At 27.1% G+C, this 22,508-nt stretch overlaps 1 protein-coding gene across 1 annotated transcript; it reads left to right on the forward strand.

Annotated features, from left to right (window-relative positions):
* Nucleotides 1-11,895: 11,895 nt before the first annotated feature.
* LOC132923120 (tubulin glycylase 3A-like) lies at nt 11,896-17,689 on the forward strand. Its single transcript, XM_060986951.1, has 7 exons — nt 11,896-12,123; nt 12,205-12,399; nt 14,818-15,012; nt 15,092-15,305; nt 15,883-15,973; nt 16,679-17,103; nt 17,422-17,689. Exons 1-7 carry the CDS (start codon nt 11,896-11,898, stop codon nt 17,622-17,624), a joined length of 1,551 nt encoding a protein of 516 aa, XP_060842934.1. The 3' UTR covers nt 17,625-17,689.
* Nucleotides 17,690-22,508: the final 4,819 nt, after the last annotated feature.

Below are 22,508 nucleotides of genomic sequence, written 5' to 3' on the forward strand. Positions count from 1 at the left end.
CAAAACTGGTTATTTATCGCAGCCGCGCACTGGTTATAAATAGCCAAGTACGTCAATACGAAAATAATAATTTTGTCAATAAATAATATTATTTTATTTTTCGATGTTATAATTCGTAATTTTATTTACTATCGTATTTTACGCAAAATGGAACTACGACATAATACTATATCGTAAAATTTCCAAAATATTTTGACTTGTTTCTAGTTGATTACGAACATTTTAAATTTTTAGATTCTGAGCGAAGCAAGAATTAATGTATTGGTTTTACAATGATGTGTTTTTTTTATATACCTATATTTTTTTTTTTGGGGAGGTCAAAATTTTAATTTCCCAATAGTTTTTAAAAGCGCCCAAAAAAACAAAATAAAAATTAAGAAAAACGAGAATTTCTACGCAAAATCGGTTTTTGACAAAATCGATTTTGGTTTTTGGTGTAACTCTAAAACAAATGATCGTAAACATATGAAATTTTCACTAAATGTTTATGTTTATACTAGCCTTTTCTATACATGAAAAAATTTTCAAAATATTTTGATTTGTTATAGTATAAAAATCCCGTCACTTTTTTTTTTATAAGCATTTAAAGTTAAAAATTAAAATATTAACAAAATACGTAAAAATGAAAACAATTTACAAATTATTTTGAGTTATAAATTCATAAAAATATTTCTTTTTAAATCGGAGATTTAAAAATGTAATACAAGATTCCTTATCAGTTTGTCTACCTTTATCAAAAAAAAAAAAAATGTTTACAAAAAAGTCACATTAAGTTTTTATTCGGCCTCTCATGTAGCGATTTTCTTATTTTGTTGCAATTCAAAAACGAATAACTGTAAATACAAGACATTTTCACTGAATGTTTATATTAGAATTTTCTATACATGAAAAAAATTTCAAAAAATTTTGATTTGTTTTGAGTTGTGTACGGATATACTCAGTTACAAACTTTTTATGTTATTTTCTATAAATGTCAATAAAATTTTTGAAATTAATTTTTTTAAGATTTTTAAAACAATAAATTCACAGCCCTGATTATAACATTTTTTATACTTATTTTATGTAGGTATTATATGTTTAAAATTAAAATAAGTAAATACACCAATATTTATTAATCAAAACTATTTAAAATTTTGTTAATATTTATTTAGGAGATTAAATTATCGTACAAAAATTGCTTCATGTCACTTATAAGTTACAACGTAAAATACGCAATACTTTTACCAAAAAATCTATTTAATCGTAATGAAATTATTATTTTACATGTATTTTAAAAAGTAATTGGGTTAGAAATATAAATCGAGTTCTGGTGTATAATAATTTGTATGCTTAATTTATTGGTTAATGTTTTTAAGCAAACAGGAGCTTTAATTAAAAAATAGGTTTGCGAATTGCGAGCTAGTAGCGAGCCAGCGCACTGTATAGAATTCACGGGCGACAATTTACGTAACGGCCTGTAATGACGTTTGATGCGAAACGTTCAGCACGACCGTCCGTGAAATAATAATGTACCTCTCCCGCGATTACAACACGCGGACCCCGTCGCGTACACGATGGGCGTGGTTACGGCCTACCGCGACGGCGGCGAGATGGAATTCAACGCCATCTCTTGAGCGTTGTATACGTAACACTTTTACCACGACGGCCTCTTAAGCCGAAAAGTTCACGCATCAGTATAAATAGCATAATATATATATTATTCATAATTCGTATGAATATACGTATAGTATCGTACCGATGGCGTGGGGTTGAAGAGTTAATCGTTTTTGTTTATCACCATGATATATTATATTTGTTTACTCTCGGCAATTATGAATGATTATGAATTATTGAAGAATATTGAGGGATGATGACATACAAACATATGACGCACGCGTTGTAGATTCATTTGGATACCACGAAAAAGCGTGCTTTTATATAATGTTTTTCACTACGTCTAAACAATGTGTAAAGTTTTGGAAGTCAAAATGTATTCCTTCAACCAGATAATGCGTGAAACAAAGTTATTTTTTAAACGGGTTTTCGATGAATTTCGTAGCAAAATCTTAGATTATTGAAACTTGTATTGTTTTAAAAAAGATTAAGAAATAGAAAAAACCAAAATTCTGTAAGTTAAATTAGTTAATCATGTTAACAATAAATAAACATATTATTGGCAATATTACTTGTAGCTTAATTTAAATATTGCGAGTGTTATAAACAATTAGTACCTATATTGATATAACTTTTTAAAGACTAGCACTTATATTTTATAATGTTATTTACACAGAAGCAACTATCTTTAACTAATTAATTCATATGAATACTTGAACATAATATTTAAAAATTGGTTATTATCACATTTAATAGTGTAATAAATAAAGCAAACTAGTAAATTTAGTTTACCATACATAATAGTATGATGCATATCTCAATGGGTCGCAGGGTCGCTTATTTTATACTAAATTGTACCTACCTACCTACTAAATGACGAGAATAATTTTTCTTGATAACAAAATTATACACATTTCAAAAATGTTCACATACATTGCTTTTAAATTTAGTTTACCATACATATCTTAGTCTTAGTGGCTAGATTATTTTAATATACTAAAATCAACTAAATGACAACAATAATTCTCCACTCAGAATATATTATGAACATTTTTTTACTGATGCAATAAGACATACTTAAAATACTTATTTTGTTTGAAGTCATGATTTGGACTTGGATGTTGTTATAATTAAATTAAAAACTCATATTATTATATTTATAATTATATAAAACTATACATAAAAAATTTATATGTATAAATATGGTATGCAACTATGTATTTTGTATATTAAACAGTTTACTTATTAGAGAAAAAAAATGTCATGTCAATTTAGTTTAAAAATTAAAGTTCTTATTGGTCTTATTATGAAATGTATTTTACCAATGTAATGTAAATATTGTAAATATTGTTTGAATTTTATGTCATTGGCTTTGCTCTCCATGCCACAGATGAATATACTTCATATTAACCTATCAGTTATTTTATTCAAAAATATTGATATTGGATCAATAGGTAGGTACAATTATTCAAAAAAAGGAAAAATTGATAATACAAATAATAGACACATTTTCAAATAAATTCAGTCAAAATTACCTTGTTCTAGTGTATGCTTGTATTTTCTCATATTTTTATGTGCATTTGTCTGATTTTAAAACTTTTAAATTCCCAAGTCTAGCTATTACCTTAAGTCTTTAATAACTTTTAATCATTGTAACAACATCCAAGCCCTAATTATTATTATTTAATATTGGATAAATCATATCTTTATGTTGTGAAAAGGTAATGTTCTTTCAAAAACTGTTTGATTTTTATGCATCATTTAGCTATATGTTGAACGTGAAATTTAATCATACAAGTTTTCGAAATCAATGTTGTCATTTTGCAGCGTTTAGAAATGGTATATCTAATATTAAGTTTATTCAAACAAAATATGAAAGTAGGTATGATAATAGTATTAATAGGGCCTGATTGCCTGAAAGTTCATGCATTAAAAACTATCAAAATATAATACGCTTAAAATCACTAAAATATGAGCTAAATGTGTATTTTGTTTTTTTTTACATTACGTTTTTTTTCGTTTTTTGGTAAAAATAATAATTAAAAGATGGGAAAAAAATATCCACAATTTTAATATGATTTAATGTGTTATATTTACTTCAAGAATTAAAATTTACAACTATGGATTTTGAATATTTTGTTAGGGTTTCGAATACAAATGAATGACAATTATCAGCCCGATCAAGCAATGACGCTAGTTTTGATCAGGTTTTTATTTTATATTGGCAACGTTAAAAGGACATATTTTTCAACAAATACATTTGGAAATATACTCAAAGTCCCAAATTATCATGAAATATTAATAAAAAAAAAATAATTAATAATAACACTAAAGTGCAGTAAAATGCAATTTTATTTTAAAGTATGCACATTAAAATTTCATTTTTGAACTCGTTAGATTGTGATTCAAATTTTTATCTCAACAAGCAACGTTTTGATGCACTCAGTAAAAACATGCAAATGCATGAACTTCCGGGCCCCAGTTATTACCTATTATTAAATTAAAAAATATATTTAGGTAATTAGTCAAAAATACAGGTACCTATTTGTATAGATTTTAAATAATTGTATGCTGTATAATATAATTTATACAACAATTTTATATAAATAGCTATTGCCTATTTATTTACTGTATGATCTTTGTTTATAATTTTATATTATAAATAATAAATATTATGTTATGATTATAAATAGAACAATATACAATATATTACGTATTGTAATATTATGTAGGTATATTATATTGTTATCTAATGTGTTGTTTTTTTTTTATTTTCAATACAATGATACGATTTTACCTATGTAATATATTAAGCTTAAATTATGATATCAAACATACGTTTTATGACTATAATAAATTGATAGTAAGATAACAAAAAGATTATTAAGGTTGTATAAGAATGCATCGGCGTATAACAGAAGCACAAATGTCTATTGTTATTATTCATTGATGGCATTTTATAAATTAAAATACAAAATTCAAATGTTAATAACTTCTTTAATTATTTATGCATAATTATGAATAATACGTCAAAATTCATTAAAAAAAAAATCATATATGAAAAATAAAAATAAATAAAATAAAACATATGTTCCCATTTGAACTTTAAAAGTTACCCCTAGTTTCCCCTTTTTAATTAATAAAAAAAATAATTAATATCAAATTACTTTAGATTATATATTTATATGATTCAAAAAGGTTTTCACATAGGTCATTTTTCTCTGTTCTCTGGAATGTTGATAATTACACAAGATTGTTGCGTGTCAACTTCAAAATAGAATGCCAAGCAAATATACTACAGGACAGTTTTCCGAATGATACTGTAATACGCTGGCCTACAACATTTGAGGCGCCAGTACTTGGTGAGGATGTGCTCGCGGCGTTGACAAAACGGGCGACGGACGCGATAAAGGTATCTACCTAATAATCGATATAATATTATATGTCTACGTCGTTATATACGAATAATATACAGCTGGCTCAGTCCAGTGATGTAAAAATACCGTATTTTATTTTTCATTTGAATCATGATGCATCCTAGCTACGGCACTGGCGGCGGGTTCAAGAGCAAAAGAACCGTGTCCGTTGCGGGGATCGCCAGCGTGTCGACGGACAAGAAGAACAAAAATGATATAAGAAAATTATCGCCACCCAAAGAATCCAAATTAATGTGGAATTTGGATAACTACACAAGGTTGTTGCGTGTCAGCTTCAAAAAGAATGCCAAGCAAATATACTACACCACAGTTTTCCGAATGATACTGTAATACGCTGGTCTACGACATTTGAGGCGCCAGTACTTGGTGAGGATGTGCTCGCGGCGTTGACAAAACGGGCGACGGACGCGATAAAGGTATCTACCTAATAATCGATATAATATTATATGTCTACGTCGTTATATACGAATAATATACAGCTGGCTCAGTCCAGTGATGTAAAAATACCGTATTTTATTCTTCATTTGAATCATGATGCATCCTAGCTACGGCACTGGCGGCGGGTCCAAGAGCAAAAGAACCGTGTCCGTTGCTGGGATCGCCGGCAACAAAATTACAAAGAAGGTAAAAGTTGCGGCCTTAGAAAAACCCGTAGGAAAATCATCGTCACTTTAAAAAAAGAATGCCAAGCACATATTCTGAACGACAGTTTTTGTAATGATGCTGTAGTACGCCGGTTTACGACATTTGCGGCGCCAGTACTTGGCAAGGATGTACTCGCGGCGTTGACAAAACGGGCGACGGACGCGATACAGGTATCTAATATATATAATAATCGATATAATATTATATGTCTACGTCGTTATATACGAATAATATACAGCTGGCTCAGTCCAGTGATGTAAAAATACCGTATTTTATTTTTCATTTGTATAATACAGTATTTTTTTAAATTATTATGGTGCTTATATAATTAATAAATATAGTTACCCGAGTGTGGTAAGATCAATACTATTGCAGTTTATCGATGAACAATGATGCGATTTTTAATTTTTCCGTTGAAAATGTTGCATCAGTTTTTTTACATACTAATAAATGCTTTGCCAAACGAAATGCATTATAGGCATAAGACTCTTTACAAAATAAACATTTTCGTTTTTCAATATTTCCAACATAATACTTGGTAAAAAAATTGTCAACATAAACTTTTTGCTTTGAAGGTCGATCCATATTAAAAAGAAACCGTAACTAACGTTTCAAAACTAAAATTAATAGTAACTTGTAGGTAGTTTTATAAAAAAGAACTATAAGAATATTAATACACACTACGCCACTGCCGTCTACGAGTTTATGATTTATAAACATTAACGATTAGAAACAGTTGCCTATACATTGTTTACCAATAACAACAAATGCAATAACCAATAGTTACTCGTGCGGCCATGCCATAGAGTAATATTAATATTATATTTATAATTATAATTTATAATTCTATGGGTCATGCTACGCCGTTATCTCACTGTTAACAATTGAAACATTATGCATTCGTAGATATTACTTGTATTAGAATCTTATAAAATATCTATGTATGCATTGCGTATATTTTATCTTTATTATTAGCCTATAATTTATCAAAAAAAAATTTTTTTTTATACAGTTCGTATATTATCATGATGCATCCTAGCTACGGCACTGGCGGCGGGTCCAAGAGCAAAAGAACCGTGTCCGTTGCGGGGATCGCCAGCGACAAGACGGACAAGAAGAAAAAAGTTGCTATAAGAAAATTATCGCCACCCAAAGAATACAAATTAATGTGGAATGTGGATAACTACACTAGGTTGATGCGCATCAGTTTACAAAAAGAATGCCAAGCAAATATATACTACACCACAGTTTTCAAAATGATACTGTAATACGCTGGCCTACAACATTTGAGGCGCCGGTACTTGGCAAGGATGTACTCGCGGCGTTGACCAAACGGACGACGGACGCGATAAAGGTATCTACCAAATAATCGATATAATATTATATGTCTACGTCGTTATATACGAATAATATACAGCTGGCTCAGTGGCTGGCTGTAAACGGAGTGCATCTGGAATACGTATTATGCGAAGTGTTTAAATGCGATTCCAGCGAAACCTGTCGAATTCTCTAAAAATATATCATCACGACATTATTATACTCGACTTATGTCGTGGCGGTGACGGAATATTCCGATTGGCAAAAGTGGCCCTCAGCCAAGGGCGAATCCAGGAGGGGGGCACTGGAGGCAAGTGGCAAGTGCTACCCCAGTTGGAAAAAATAATACATATTAACAAACATAAATTTGTATCATATTGTTTTTTTTGTGGGGGGCTATATCTATATTATATAATTTTTCTAGTTTTAATTTTCTATTGAAAAATAATTTTTGCATTAATGATGAATTTATTAAAGTTAAGGTTATTAATTTAATAATAAATTTAAAATATGATATAGGCCAAAAGAATATTTTCAATACACGGATATTAATTATCCAATAATATCAGAGGAGCTCAAGAAGAGTGGTTGGGTAGTAAAAAGAAATCCAGACATCATCAAACCACTGAACTATGAGTATTTGCTTACTACATTGGCTTTAGCAAGTAAAATATACTTTAATTGAAAGAAAAAGCATGTCCCAAATAGGCTGCAAATAAAGACTACAAATATTGTGTTTTAAATTAACTATTATCTTTTCAGTATTTAAATGTAATAGGTAGTGTGCAAATTTAAATTGAAACTTTTTAGCCAGTGTTGATGTTATATTCTTCCTTGAAGATGTTGATCGAGCATACATTTTTAGTTCCTTATGTTTACCTTCAAATCTAATGCACCAGTAATGCCTAGGTGAACCAGAATGTTCAATTACAGTAGGATAATGAATCAAATTATGATGCTTGGGCTTCAGTGTATCATTAAAAAGAGTAACATATAAATAATTATGTTGTGTTATTAATATTAATTGTTTGAGATTTATAATTGAATTATTAGTAAATTCATATGATAATAAGCAATCAACAATTTTGAGAAGCATTAAATAAAAATTCCATACTTCATCACCTTCAGGAACCAAGTCTCCAATCATAAGAGAAAAAAAATGAATGAATGTCATCATTTCTCTAGCAGACATTTTTAAATGTAATTTACTTAAATTCAAATCTGTTATTTCAGGTGAAATGTTACCAACTTCAATTGGACCATAGTTGAAATTTTATTGCGATTATTTAAAGTTGTCAAGGAAAATATTTTAATAGTGTTCACATAATATTTTATAATGTAGCACATGTCATAATGACATACACCTTCAAAAATATTGTGCATGACATCTACACAAAAGTTTTTAGTCACATGAAAACTATATATAGAGTTCAAACTGATTCTTTATATATTCCTGTTTCACTAAAATTCATTTTTCCTACATCTTCCAAATAATTTTCAATCGTACGTAAACAAGAATTATCTTCTTCGTAAAGACTATGTGAGATTTACAAAATTGACAAAAATAATTTGCTGAAAAAGACTTACTGAATTCTAATATACTGTTCAGACCCAAATTATCACCTAAAACTAAACCAAGTAAAAAATAGACATGAACATTTCCTTGATCTGTTGAAATAGTTAATCCTTCTCTTTCAAGTGTATTTAATTCATTTATTAATATTTTTAAACTAGAATTGTTTCCAAATTCTTTAAGGTCAACTGGTTTTATTAAAGCTGCTAAAAAAATATTTGAAAGTTCGGCATTGTTTTTCATAAGAGGAAAATTATAATAAATAGCTACTATTGACTAAAAATTTGCATGGGATCCCAATGGATTGTTAATTTCAAAGTCATTGATGTATAAAAAATAGGGAAACACTATTTTTCCTTCATACTGAGTTACTTTCTCTTTCCACAACTTTCCTTGGACAAAAGTTGTAATTGAACCAAGATTTAGCTTATATTTCATAATTTGATCATAAAATGTTTTGAAATTATTTTTGTGTTCAAAGAATTGTTTAAATAGGGTGCCTTTTGTTACTTTTTCATCATATGATACCTACACTACCACTATGATCTACAGCAACAATTTAATTATTTATAGTGAATTGACTAATGTTTGATAATAAATTATTTTTTACCAGCCAATTAACCAAACGATATTCCGAACCACAGTAATAAAAAGGATCTAAGACAATAGATTTAAATTTTTTAAATGTTGAAAGAATTGAGAGTTCTTTGATATCTTTTTGAACTATATTGTTCAAAATGGATGCCATTGGCTTTAAAATATAGTCTTTAATTCCAGATTGAATATTAATAACATCACTATTATTGAAATTATTATTATTGTAGACTTAAAATAAATTTTACACTTGACTCATACAATAAAGGAGTAGGCAGTAGCATCATCAAAATTGAACGAAATTGTAGTAGTATCATATAAATTATCATCTTTTTGTTGATGTTGAGTTTGATCTCTTATTGATAAGCTTTCATTGTTTAAAATTAATGTGTTAACAAAATCTTGTGAAGTATGTGATGAAGAAGGTTTAGTAAGAACATGTTTTTTTGTCACATGTCTTTTAAAAGAAGACAAACACTTAAAAGATTGAAAACAAGAGCCTTCATGACAGGTGTAAGTGCTATTTGGTTTTAGAAGGTGAATAATTTTGTAGTGCGCCACCAAAGCTTGTAAATTGCCAATACATATTTTACAAATATAATAAATCATTATAATATCTTACTTTAACAATTGTAGTAAATATAAGGTAATATTTTCCAACGTCGTATACTGCAATGTATTGCTTATAAAAAAACTTGATATCATATAAAATAGTCACACGGTTGGCTACAACACAGCACAGTAAACAGTACGCGTTTAACGGTCGCTTTAACGTTATGGCGCGCGGCAACATACTCAACACACAAAGAAATGTTTTTTGTTAAAAAAAGTATATTTTTAAGTTGATTAAATATATTATTAAATGCACATATTTATATTATCAAGGGAACATTATTATTGTAAAATTGATAAAATAATTGTAGAATTTACAATAGCCACAATTATGTGGTGTAGGGTAAACCATAGACCTTGGGGGTAAACTATAAATTTAATATTGTCGAATTAATAATATTTTTATCAAACCAGATAAAATTAACAATGCAATATTATCAATATTGTTGTTTATTACTAATTATTAATTTAAAAAAATATATTGTAATGACAACAAAATATTATCCAAATGAAAAATTGTAGTTTGTAGAACGTTGACAATTGTGGATTATTATTAATTTTACCAGTGATTTTTCTTATGTATAAGTATTACATTTTGTTTTACTACCTATGACCTATATGCTAAATAACGTTTTGAAAAAAATTAATGCAACCATTTCAAAATCAATTACCTGGTCCAGCTTTTATTATGTAATATGAATTAAACGTATTAGCCAAGCGTTAAACATATCTATTACATGGCTCGTATATTTTATAATATTTAATACTCATTCAACAGAAACGAATCGCCATAGTAACATAATAAATATATAGTTTTTTAATTCCAAACAATATCATATTATAAGCTGACGAATAAAAAAATATTTCACATAATCATCGAATAGATATACACGCAAAATCATATAAAGTATAAACCGCTATAATATTATCATGACCAAAACAGCCGTGTCCGTTGCGGGGATTGATAAAAGAAAATTATCGCCACCTAAAGATGTATTAATGACATGGAATGTGGATAACTATATTAGGTTGATGCGCATCAATTTACGAAAAGAATGCCAAGCAAATGTGCTACACAATAATTTTCAAAACGATACTCCCACAATATTTGAGGCGCCAGTACTTGGCAAAGATGTACTCGCGGCGTTGACCAAACGGACGACGGACGCGATAAAGGTATCTACCAAATAATCGATATAATATTATATGTCTACGTCGTTATATACGAATAATATACAGCTGGCTCAGTGGCTGGCTGTAAACGGAGTGCATCTGGAATACGTATTATGCGACGTGTTTAAATGCGATTCCACCAAAACCTGTCGAATTCTCTAAAAATATATCATCACGACATTATTATACTCGACTTATGTCGTGGCGGTGACGGAATATTCCGATTGGCAAAAGTGGCCCTCAGCCAAGGGCGAATCCAGGAGGGGGGGGGCACTGGAGGCAAGTGCTACCCCAGTTGGAAAAAATAATACATATTAACAAACATAAATTTGTATCATATTGTTTTTTTTGTGGGGCGCTATATCAATATTATATAATTTTTCTAGTTTTAATTTTCTATTGAAAAATAATTTTTGCATTAATAATGGATTTATTACAGTTAAGGTCATTAATTTAATAATAAATTTAAAATATGATAGGCCAAAAGAATATTTTCAATACACGGATATTATCCAATAATATCACAGGAGCTCAAGAAGAGAGGGTGGGTAGAAAAAAGAAATCCAGACATCAAACCACTGAATTATGATCATTTGCTTACTACATTGGGTTCAGCAAGTAAAATATATTTTAATTAATAAAATTATCTTTATTACTAAAATATGTATAGAGACAATAATATATTTGTTTTTTTTTTTAATGAGTTAAAATATATTTATCAAATATTATTTATCATATTATATAAATTATTCAAATTCAAATATTATTCCATTTTAATTTTCAACTAATTAAATTCAATATGTTATTTCAATATGATAAATAGTACGACTATTACGTTGAATTTAATTATAATTTATAATACATAACACCGTATTAGTCTAGTAGTATGTCTAATCGATAAATTTCCGTTGTTTTCTAACGGTAAAAATGATTTAATTAATAATTGTGTGTATGCGCTTAGACAATCGTGCAATATGTAACATCAGGTCACCGCCTTCGTTAGCTTCAACAAGGGAATCCTTAATTATTGAAAATAAAGAAAACTCATATTTGTGGCCGATAGTCAAAGACGTTAGCGCCAATTACATTTTTACTACAAACCGATTTGATGTTGATTGGAATAAAAAAAATGACAAGACAATATTTAGTCTATTGAATAGTTTGAGTTTTTGCACTAAAGTACTTTTGCAAATTATTAATAATACAACGATAAAATATAGCTGTATATAGCTAATTAATTTGTATTGATATACATAACAGATTGGATTGGCTGAGATAGTCAATACGATATCAAAAAAAGCTAATGTAAAATTTCCAAGGACCTACAACATTTCAGACACAAAGACTATGGATTTTTTTATAAAAGATTTTAAATTAACAGCTTTGTTTGGTTCTTTGAAGATCATCCTTAGTTCAAAATATTCACAAAACTCCATATTTAGTCGAAACGGAACTGTAAGTTAGAATAAATTATGTAACATAATTTTTATTAGATTTAGAACTAATATTTATTTCCTGAGTGCCTGTACGAGTTATTTACGTGTTTCAATACTCAACTGATTTTTAATGATTACCAATACCGATAATTTGTCCATGTGTCCACCTTAATATCCATATTTTATATACAGAGTGATTAATCAAGCGTGCTAACCTACACATTTTCATTTAATAATAAATTTTGATTTTTTGAATTTTTTTAATATAGTTAGGACTATATTTTCAAATAATTTGAAATTTTTCGTAATAATTGGGTGTTATACATAAGTTTCTATTTTTTAAATGAGACCATAGCCATCCATTTTTTACCGTAAATTATTTATTGGATAATTTTCTTTATTTAACTTTATAAAACTTTTATGTCAGTACCTAATTCAAAATTTGAACGAGTAGTTTTTCATTTAATAAAATGTTTATAATATTAAGTATAATATACCTTAAAAATGGTTTAACATAACTATATTGAATAGTTATTTAATAGTTAATTGAATATTTAATAATAAATAAATATATCGAATCTTGTATTTATTATGTTCATCATTTTTATAAATTATAAATAGATATTGATAGATTAATATAAATAACTAAAATTTGTAAATTGCCATAGCTTTTACATATTCCAAGTCAATGATTATGAACTTAAGGAGGTTTTAAATTTAAAAAACAGAAAATTTTAAATCCACAGGACACTTTAAATAGTATAATTATTAAGTATATTTATATATACCTAGTATTCGCTACAAAAAATTAACAAGAATAAAAACTACAACACGAATAAATAAAAACAAAATCAATAATAATTATGTTACTATATTATAATTATAACTAATCAAAAAGTAATTTATTACTCAGTTGTTAATGTAATCGGTAGTTAACTGGAAATCGGCTAAAAGTAAACTTAGAGATGATAAAAATTAAAGAGGATATAGTTCTCTTATAGTATACACAATCGATACATTATTCATATGGCTATATAATTTACTACTTTACTAGAGTATTCAGCGCATCTGAAATATAAAATTTAAGTGAAATAAATCAATAATTTTCATAGAATTATAACATCATTGTGATAATATATATATAATTTATTAAAAACAAAAATATTGTTTTTATCTATTACGTTTTAACAATATATTATTAATGCAATAATTTAAATCTAAACAATTTATAAAGTGTCAGCATTGGGTTTGGGTGTATACTTTTTTATATCGTGTATCAAGACATCAAGTCATATCACATTACTGCGCATAATATGCTATTATATCGTAAATATTAAATTTAAATGTCGCATATTATATTTAAAAATAAATTAAATTCTATAATCAACACACTTAAGTTATCTACTTAATTAGATTTTTCATTTTTAAATTTATTCATAAATGTATAATCGTAATTCGTAAGTTTTGTTTACAATATAATATTTGTACAGGACCTAGATATTTTAATATTTCACGAAATATATATTTAAAAAAGACAACTTATCGGTACCTAATACTTTTATTATTTGAATTGATTTTTTTTTTTTTTTTTTAGTAGGTTGAAAGGGTTCGATGGTTTTAATTATAATATTATATTTATAAATTAAACTCGAATAATTGTTATATTGGTAAGTATACCTATCCCATTTTATAAAAATACATTTAAATGATTTTTATTATTATTTGAATTGAAAAAAAATATATTCTACATTCCATTTATTTATTTATTAAAAATGTTTCCACAATGACGCGAATTTCTCTAGCACATTGTTATTTTAAATGAGGGTTTTTTTAATCCTTTTTTTATTATTTTTAAATTATAATATTTTTCAGAAAATTGTTTTAAAAGTCCTTTAAATGACCCTTTATAATATATATATAGATATAGATATTTACTAATAAGTAATAACTATAATATAACTTTATTAACAATCGATTGTGTTATAACACAAATTGTCCAATGGACAAAATATTTCTTTAAGTTAAAATATTATTAAATAACTAAAACTGAAAACTTATGTTATACACAAAACTACATTTAAGTACAAATATGTACTACTTCCTCGGTTTGATGTTGCAACATGTTTGCTTTTATGTTTCATTTGATTACATCGTATAAAATAAACAAAAACTTGTAAAACAAATTAAAATGTACACAAAAATTAGGCAATTTAATCCATAAAAAAATAGACTATATAAACAGACACACACAAAATAGTTAAGAAAAACAACTCAAAAATATAGTACGAAAAATTCATTACCAAAGGAAAAAATGAGGGTGGTTATGCTTACATCTTGGTGAATGTGTCTATATAAATCGGGGAAAATAATAATAATAATATTATATTTCACCGAAAACAGAGGAAATAAATAATAAAATTAACAAACATTCTACTAGATTCCATACGAGATGATCGACTTCATTGAACAGCGTTGCTGGGAATTCGTGCACGCTTATCAAACTCAAGAAGAAAGCGATATGCTGTGGTTTACAATATCATTTGAAGATGGCTGGACAAAATTTATGGTTTGGTATCAGAAAATTGTAGAAGGAATCGCTACTATTTGTGTTGGTAACCCGTTTCAAATAAATGTAAGTGTTATAGGTACAGTCGAACAATTATCCTCGAGTTGTTTTTAATCGATAACTGAATATTATTATCGCGTTTAAGGATATTTATGAGCGACTTGATGCTTTGGAACGTAAAATTAAGACATTTTGTCCACAATTTTTCATCGACGGCGATACAAATCTGTGGATTATAAAACCATCTAATTGTTGTTCCGGTATAGGAATAATATTGGAGAGACGTTTAAAAAATATTTTGAAAACTATTAAAGATACTAACAGTTTCAATAAATCATACATTATACAGAAATATATAGGTAAAGAGTTTAAAAGAAAAAAATAAACTACACTTATTAACGATATTTTTAAAAATTATTCTGAGTGGAACTCATAGGCTTTTTACTAAAAAATGGGTTTAATTGTACTAATTGTAGGCAGGAAGTATAGGCTAAATATTTTTACAGTTTATTATTGATTATTATTTATCTTTATTTTATCGAAAGGTACTTGAGTATTCAATAATGAATGGTTTTAAAACAATTGAAGTTTAATTATAAATCTATAAATGTACACCGTTTGTATTTTCTTACTATCACTTTAAATTGGTATGCGTTTAAAGTTCGTAAAATAAAAATAACACACAATTATAAAACTAACTGTATGCATTGCGCCACTCAGAATTTTTTTTTTCAAAAATATATAATACACATATTGTATATTATATAAATTTAGTATAATAAACAATAATTATATAACATGATTAAGATTTAAAACTCTTGATGTATAAACAGGTGGAGGACCCATCCATTGATGGCACTCCTGAAACTAGAAATTTGTTAATGTAGTAATTGTAAATTATTATTCTACTAATTAAATTTATTAAATTTGTTTTAGAAAGGCCATTGCTTATATCTAAAGTCAAAGTGGATTTGAGACAATACTTTTTAGTTACAAACACGAATCCCATACAAATATGGATGTACAAGTAAATTATATTTTTAATTGATTAATATTCTTCTATGGTCGTACCTATAGAATTATTAAATAGTTAAATGCTTTTTGATGTAAATTTTATTTATTTCGTATTCGTAATTCGTATAGATACAAGTAAAAAATTCAGCTGAAAACCGAAAATTAAAAACATTTTTTTTTTTTTTTTTAATACAAACTCCGGAGATCGTTGCCATCACATTTTGCTAATATTATTTTGATATCAAATTACTAAAATTAATAACAAAATGCATAAACCGTTTTTATAATAATAATAGCTCCAACATAAATAATTTTATCATAATATTGTCAAATTTATTCTAGCTGATAAAATGTAAATTATGAATATTATTTTCAACATTGGGGTATACACTTACATCTGTGTAGTGAGAGGTTTATCCTCAAAGTACCACCCTATTAGCCCTTATTGTCAGCTAAAAGCCTGCAAGAAACTATAGTATACGTTATATTGATTTAAATAAAATGCATAATAGGATGGTCGCTTGTTTATATATGCAATGTGATATAACAAATAATCTAAAATTGCATATTTTAACCAATGAAAAATTATATAGTTATTGGTTCTTGGTTTTGGTACCTATATAAATTGTATCATTGTAGAGCAATCGTATAGTGCTATAATTACAAAATAGTCTATAACGCATTACAATTAATTTATATGAATGACAATTTTGTGCAGGGAAGGATATGTACGATTTTGTTCCAAGAAGTTTACAATTCAAGATTTAGGAGAAGAGATTCATCTCAGCAATGTCAGAGTTCAATCAATGAATAGAAAATATAGAATAGCCGGTGTACCGGAGGAATGTATGTGGGACTATAAGCAATTTAAAGAATATCTGAAATCAATTAAGAAAGGCGACAAGTGGGATACATCAATATATCCTACAATCTGTGAAACATTATCGACAGTCGTCATAGAGTCTTTTAGGACAGCACAGGACAGCAGGAAAGCGTTTGGTTTTCAATTGTTTGGGGCAGATTTCATGTTAACAGAAAATTTAGAACCATGGTTAATAGAAATTAATAGCAGTCCTGGCTTGAATCCAACTACGAGTATCATTGCAAGAATTGCATCGGCGTTATTAACAGATATCATCAAAGGTTTGTTAATTATTACAAATTATATTATATTTTAGTAACCGAATTATTTTGGTTTAAGTATAGTACATATCATACACAACATTAGAATTCGTGGTAAACATGTTTTATACATTTATAATTACTATCAATATACAATACATATAACGTATAATATATATCATATCAATTTGTACAATTTATTTGCATACTATACGTTTTTACTCGGCTTATTTGAATGTGTAAATTTTAAATAATATAGTTCAAAAAAAATAAAACACTTGTTTATTTAACTCTTTTATAATGCTCATTTTAAGATTTTTGTTTTAATTGTATTTTTAGTTACGGTGGATTTCCCACTTAATTCAAATGCAGATACTGGACTTTTCGAGAACATTTACACTGACAAACTTGTGAAACATTGTAACACGGAGAAAAACATTACAAAAGAATATTATTACCACCAGTCGCCCCAAAAAACAAAACAATTAAATAAACAAAGCCACAAAGACACTGAACAGAAGAAAAAGAAAATTGCGAGATAAATACTTTAATATGTAGGTAAGAGATTATCAATTTATTTAAATTTTAAAATGTTTTAAAATGTCATTTTCGGAATATAGCATTTTGTAAATACTCAAAAAAAATTTCTCCTGTGAAGCGGTCAATTATGGTCATGTATTTTAACTCATCACGGAAATTAATATTTAAAAACCCCAGTGAAATAATAAAAAGTAATTGAATTTGACGTTCTTAAAGTCTTACTTTAGACGTATAGCACTATGTCTATATATTTAACATAATATATTAATACATAAAGCGACTAGCAAGCTGACTCCTCCGTAGTATAGTGGTAACTGGTAAATATCCCCGCCTGTCACGCGGGAGACCGGTGTTCGACTCCCCGCCGGGGAGCCATTTGACGCATCAAATTTACGCGTCATTTTTACGGTCATAGGAGAGATATCGAGAATTAAGTTGAAAAAATTACGCACGGTACGGCATTTGAACCCGCGACCCACGAGACTGGGGTGACAATCTCGTAACAATGAGCCACCGCGGTCTTATCAGCTTAACCTCGATATTCTCCTATATCTGGGCCTGAGTGGCAGTGTGTACGGCTGAGGAGAAGCGCAGACGCTAGGGCCATGTCAACGCCGCGAGGTACTTAAATAGTTAAATATAAGGTTATTGTGTTGAATTTTATTTATTATCCTAGTTTTATGCATTTGATTTTGTAAAACCAAAAAAGAAAAGCTAAAAGCATACACGGGATGATTCTTTTACCAAGAACCATTCATTATTTCAAAAAGTATTCATGTTTTTGAAAACATTTTTTTACATAGTTTAAAGTTGTTAAAAATTCAACGTTTTTATTAAAAAATTATATTTTTAAATATTTTTTATCCTTATATTTTTTAAGTTTTTTACTTTTTTGGATGACAAAATAGAGTTTTAATTTCATATTCTAAAGTAAAATAATTTTTTGATTAGTATTTTGATACATAAAAATTGAATTTAAAGTTTAGACAAACTGAGTAGTGGACTCCACTCCGCACATCTAAACGTTGAATACTTATAACTAACTCATAAACTACTTGCCCCAAATTCGATTTTTATGTATTAAAATACTCAAAACATTATTCTGCTTTGGAATATGAAATTAAAACTACGAAGTCATTCAAAAAAGTATGAAAACTTAAAAAAAATAAGGATAAAAAATATTTAAAAACATATTTTTTTAAATAAAACGTTGATTTTTTTAACAACTTGAAACAATGTAAAAAAATATTTTCAAAAACATGAGTACTTTTGAAATAATGAGCGGTTCATGATAAAAAAAATCGCCCTGTATATGCTTTTAGTTTGTCTTTTTTGGTTTTACAAAATCAGATGCATAAAACTAAGATATAGTAAATAAAATTCAACACAATAACCTTAAATTTATGTACCTCGCGGCTTGCTAGTCGCTTTATGTATTAATATATTATATTATATAGTTACATAGTGCTATACGTATAGGTGAGATCTTAAGAACGTTTATTCAATTACTTTTTATTATTTCGCTGAGGTTTTAAAATATTAACTTACCGTGATGAGTTAAAATACATGACCATAATTGACCGCTTTACAGGAGAAAATTTTTTGAGTATTTACAAAATTCTATATTTCAAAAATGACCTTTGAATAACATTCTAAATTTGAATAAATCAATAATCTCTTACACAAAATAATACTGCACATATGTATATAAATCTAGTATAATATAATTATTAGGACTAAGATTAAAATATAATGAAAAATTGTACCTGAGACATTAATTATATTCATCAAAATATACAAAACAAATATTTTTTAATTACAAAGTATTTTTATTTTACTTATACATAACAATAACTAATTTTTACACAAAAATCATAAATTAATTATCAATTTATTATTATTTGTTATAATCATTATTTATTATTATATTGAATAATACATACTGTAATGATATGTTCTTTCAAATTTTAAAATACGAACAACTGGTGATTAAAACGCAGAATGGATTTATATTGACTAAAATTCTGTGTTTGAAACCGAATAAAGTATTAAATATAAATGTAAGTACGTACCTTCACAGCAACTTATATATCGTACTAGTGAAAACAAATGTTTAAGTAATCTTATTATCTTACCGATAAGAATCGGTCGTCCAACCAAGATAAGATTAGATAGTATATTTACGAAAATTCGACAAAGAACCCAATAATTATAGACATTTAAAATTAATACCATTTAAAATTCACGAGATTTAAAAAAATTTAAATATGCAATTATGTGCAAAAAAATAATTATTCTATTTAAACGAGAATAAGCCAAATTGTGGACACGTCGTCTGACAGTATTAATCAATTTTGAATTAAGAAAAAAGAATACAAATGCATAGAAATCCTATCTCTCATGATTACTATACATTATTTGTTTGACATTATTTATAAAAATAACTTTTAAAATAATAAAATTGTAATAAAAGTTATTTAACTACTTATTAAAACATCTTCATAAAATTGTATTAAAATGTTTAAACACTCTAATACTAAAACACTGAGTGTAGTTATTAATAAAATATACATAATCAAGTTTCACGAGCTTTATAATTTAAATAACTTTGTATTTTATGTATTTTAAGTATTTATTTTATAACAATTTATAAATGGGTACAATTTATTTTTATTTTAATACAACAATGATACACACAATTTTAAATTAATTAATAGTAATAAAAATATTAGAACAATATATTATTATATAATAATAGTAAAAACAGTTTATAATGAGGATTTAATGTGTTTATAATTAAAGATTATGCCTTTGGCTAAAAGTGTATTTAGAACTGCCAATATAGGAGGTACCTTATCGGGCTAATAATAGAATTCAAGTATGAAACGAATCAGTCCAAAATAATGGAAATAGATGGAAACAAATTCTTAGTGTTGACTTTGGTTGTTTACATTTTTTCTCGGATTGAACGTTTATGTTTCAGAGTATACACTATACAATATACATCCACTATTTAAAGAGTTTAATAGTGAAAATGTAAATGTCATTTTCTAGAAAAATTAAAATATTTAAATACATAAATGAGTATATACACAATAGATTTGCTATGCACAAAGCTGAATTAAGGGAGAAGGACTATAGTCCAGGGCCCCCTTTAAAAAGGTCTCCAGTATATCAATAAACAAATACATATAAACATTTTTTTTTTTTGAAAATTAGGGCCCCCAAAAATGGAATAGCTCAGGGCCACTATTGCATTAGCCTAGGTCTGGGCTATGTATCATTGTTAAATTCAGTGCCGCAACTTGGTAATATTGGTGGGTGTGCAAACAAATATTATAGGGCCCATTTAGCCAAGGACATAAATACCCAATATAGATCCTTAAAAATATAACTTTCTGTTTTTAGCTATATACATTATTGTACATAGATGGATGAGGAGTAAAATGACCAGTAGTTCCTAAAACAGTCTATTGGTTTTACAATTTCATTAGGATAAAATTGGTAAATTGGTAAATATCAATAATGTTTTGAATAAAATTATTAATATGAAAATATGTTTCTTGTACCATTATTTTTTGTGCTTATTGTATTGTTGTTATAAATGTCACTACACAAAGTGATTTTTCAAATATGCTCACTCCATTTTTATGCTTAAATCATGCGTATATTCAAATTTTGATTTTTTTTTAAATTTTTAAATGTAATTATAGACGATATTTTCGAGTTCTTATATTTTTCACAATATTTAAGGAGTATCCTGTATTCCTGTGGCGGTACTAACTTTATTTTTTTAAATGAGAACATATATGTTTCATGTTTTAAAGCAAAATGTGAATCAAGTAATTTTTTTGAAAATGTTGACGTATTGTAATCGAAATTTGAACATAATCTTTCGGAGTTATTTATTATACTTTAAATACTAAGGAATGAGGATAATATTCCATGTTTTGAAAACTATTAGGTGGTGGAATATTAATCTATAAGCATTTAGTAATAAGTAGTAATTATTAACGAATAGTTTATATTGCATACCGAATTATAATTATCGAGCTCGTATCCATTTACAAATTATTTTTGTATAATAGATTATTATCCTTAATTCTTAGTATTTAAAGTAAAATAACTCCGGAAGTTTTCATTCAAATTTCGATTATAATACGTCAACATTTTCAGAAAAATTACTTGATTTACATTTTGCTTTAAAACATAATATATGTTCTCATTTGAAAAACCATTGTGGTTATCACCACAGAATACTTCTAAAATGTTGTGAAAAATCTAAGTACTCGAAACTATCGTCTTTAATTACATTTCAAAATTCCAAAATTCAGAATTTGAATGTGTACATAATTTAAGCATAAAAATGGGGTGAGCATGCTTAAAAAATTACCTTATAATATATAGTATACTTATATGAAAAGTGTTGTGGCGGGTGGCGCGGTGCTATAAACTATTTGACATACATTAATTTTATACAAAATCCTTCTATTTTTAGATAATAAAAAATTAATTTAATTTCTAAATACACATAATTGTTATTATTAGCATTATTGAATAATAATGCTCTTATAGTCTAAAAATTTTTCATTCTGATCAGACGTATAATAAATTGTAACCATAAAAATATTTAGAAAAAAAGTTCCATATAGTTTAGCCATAGGCCTATTGTTATGAATTAATTTTAAAAAAACTCATCTACTAATGTGTCTTTCTAATATTTACATAATTTTCCCTTTGTCTGTTATTTTTTTTTTTTTTTGGCGGCTTGTTAGTTAGGAGTATCCATTTTACCAAACTACTCTCTGCATTCATGCCTGGCTCATACCATTTTTATCTGAGAAAATCTTGCCAGTTGAGTGTATTGTATAGTTTAAGTGTACTTT

The sequence above is a fragment of the Rhopalosiphum padi genome, chromosome 2 (assembly GCF_020882245.1).
Source record: "Rhopalosiphum padi isolate XX-2018 chromosome 2, ASM2088224v1, whole genome shotgun sequence".
NCBI lineage: Eukaryota > Metazoa > Arthropoda > Insecta > Hemiptera > Aphididae > Rhopalosiphum > Rhopalosiphum padi.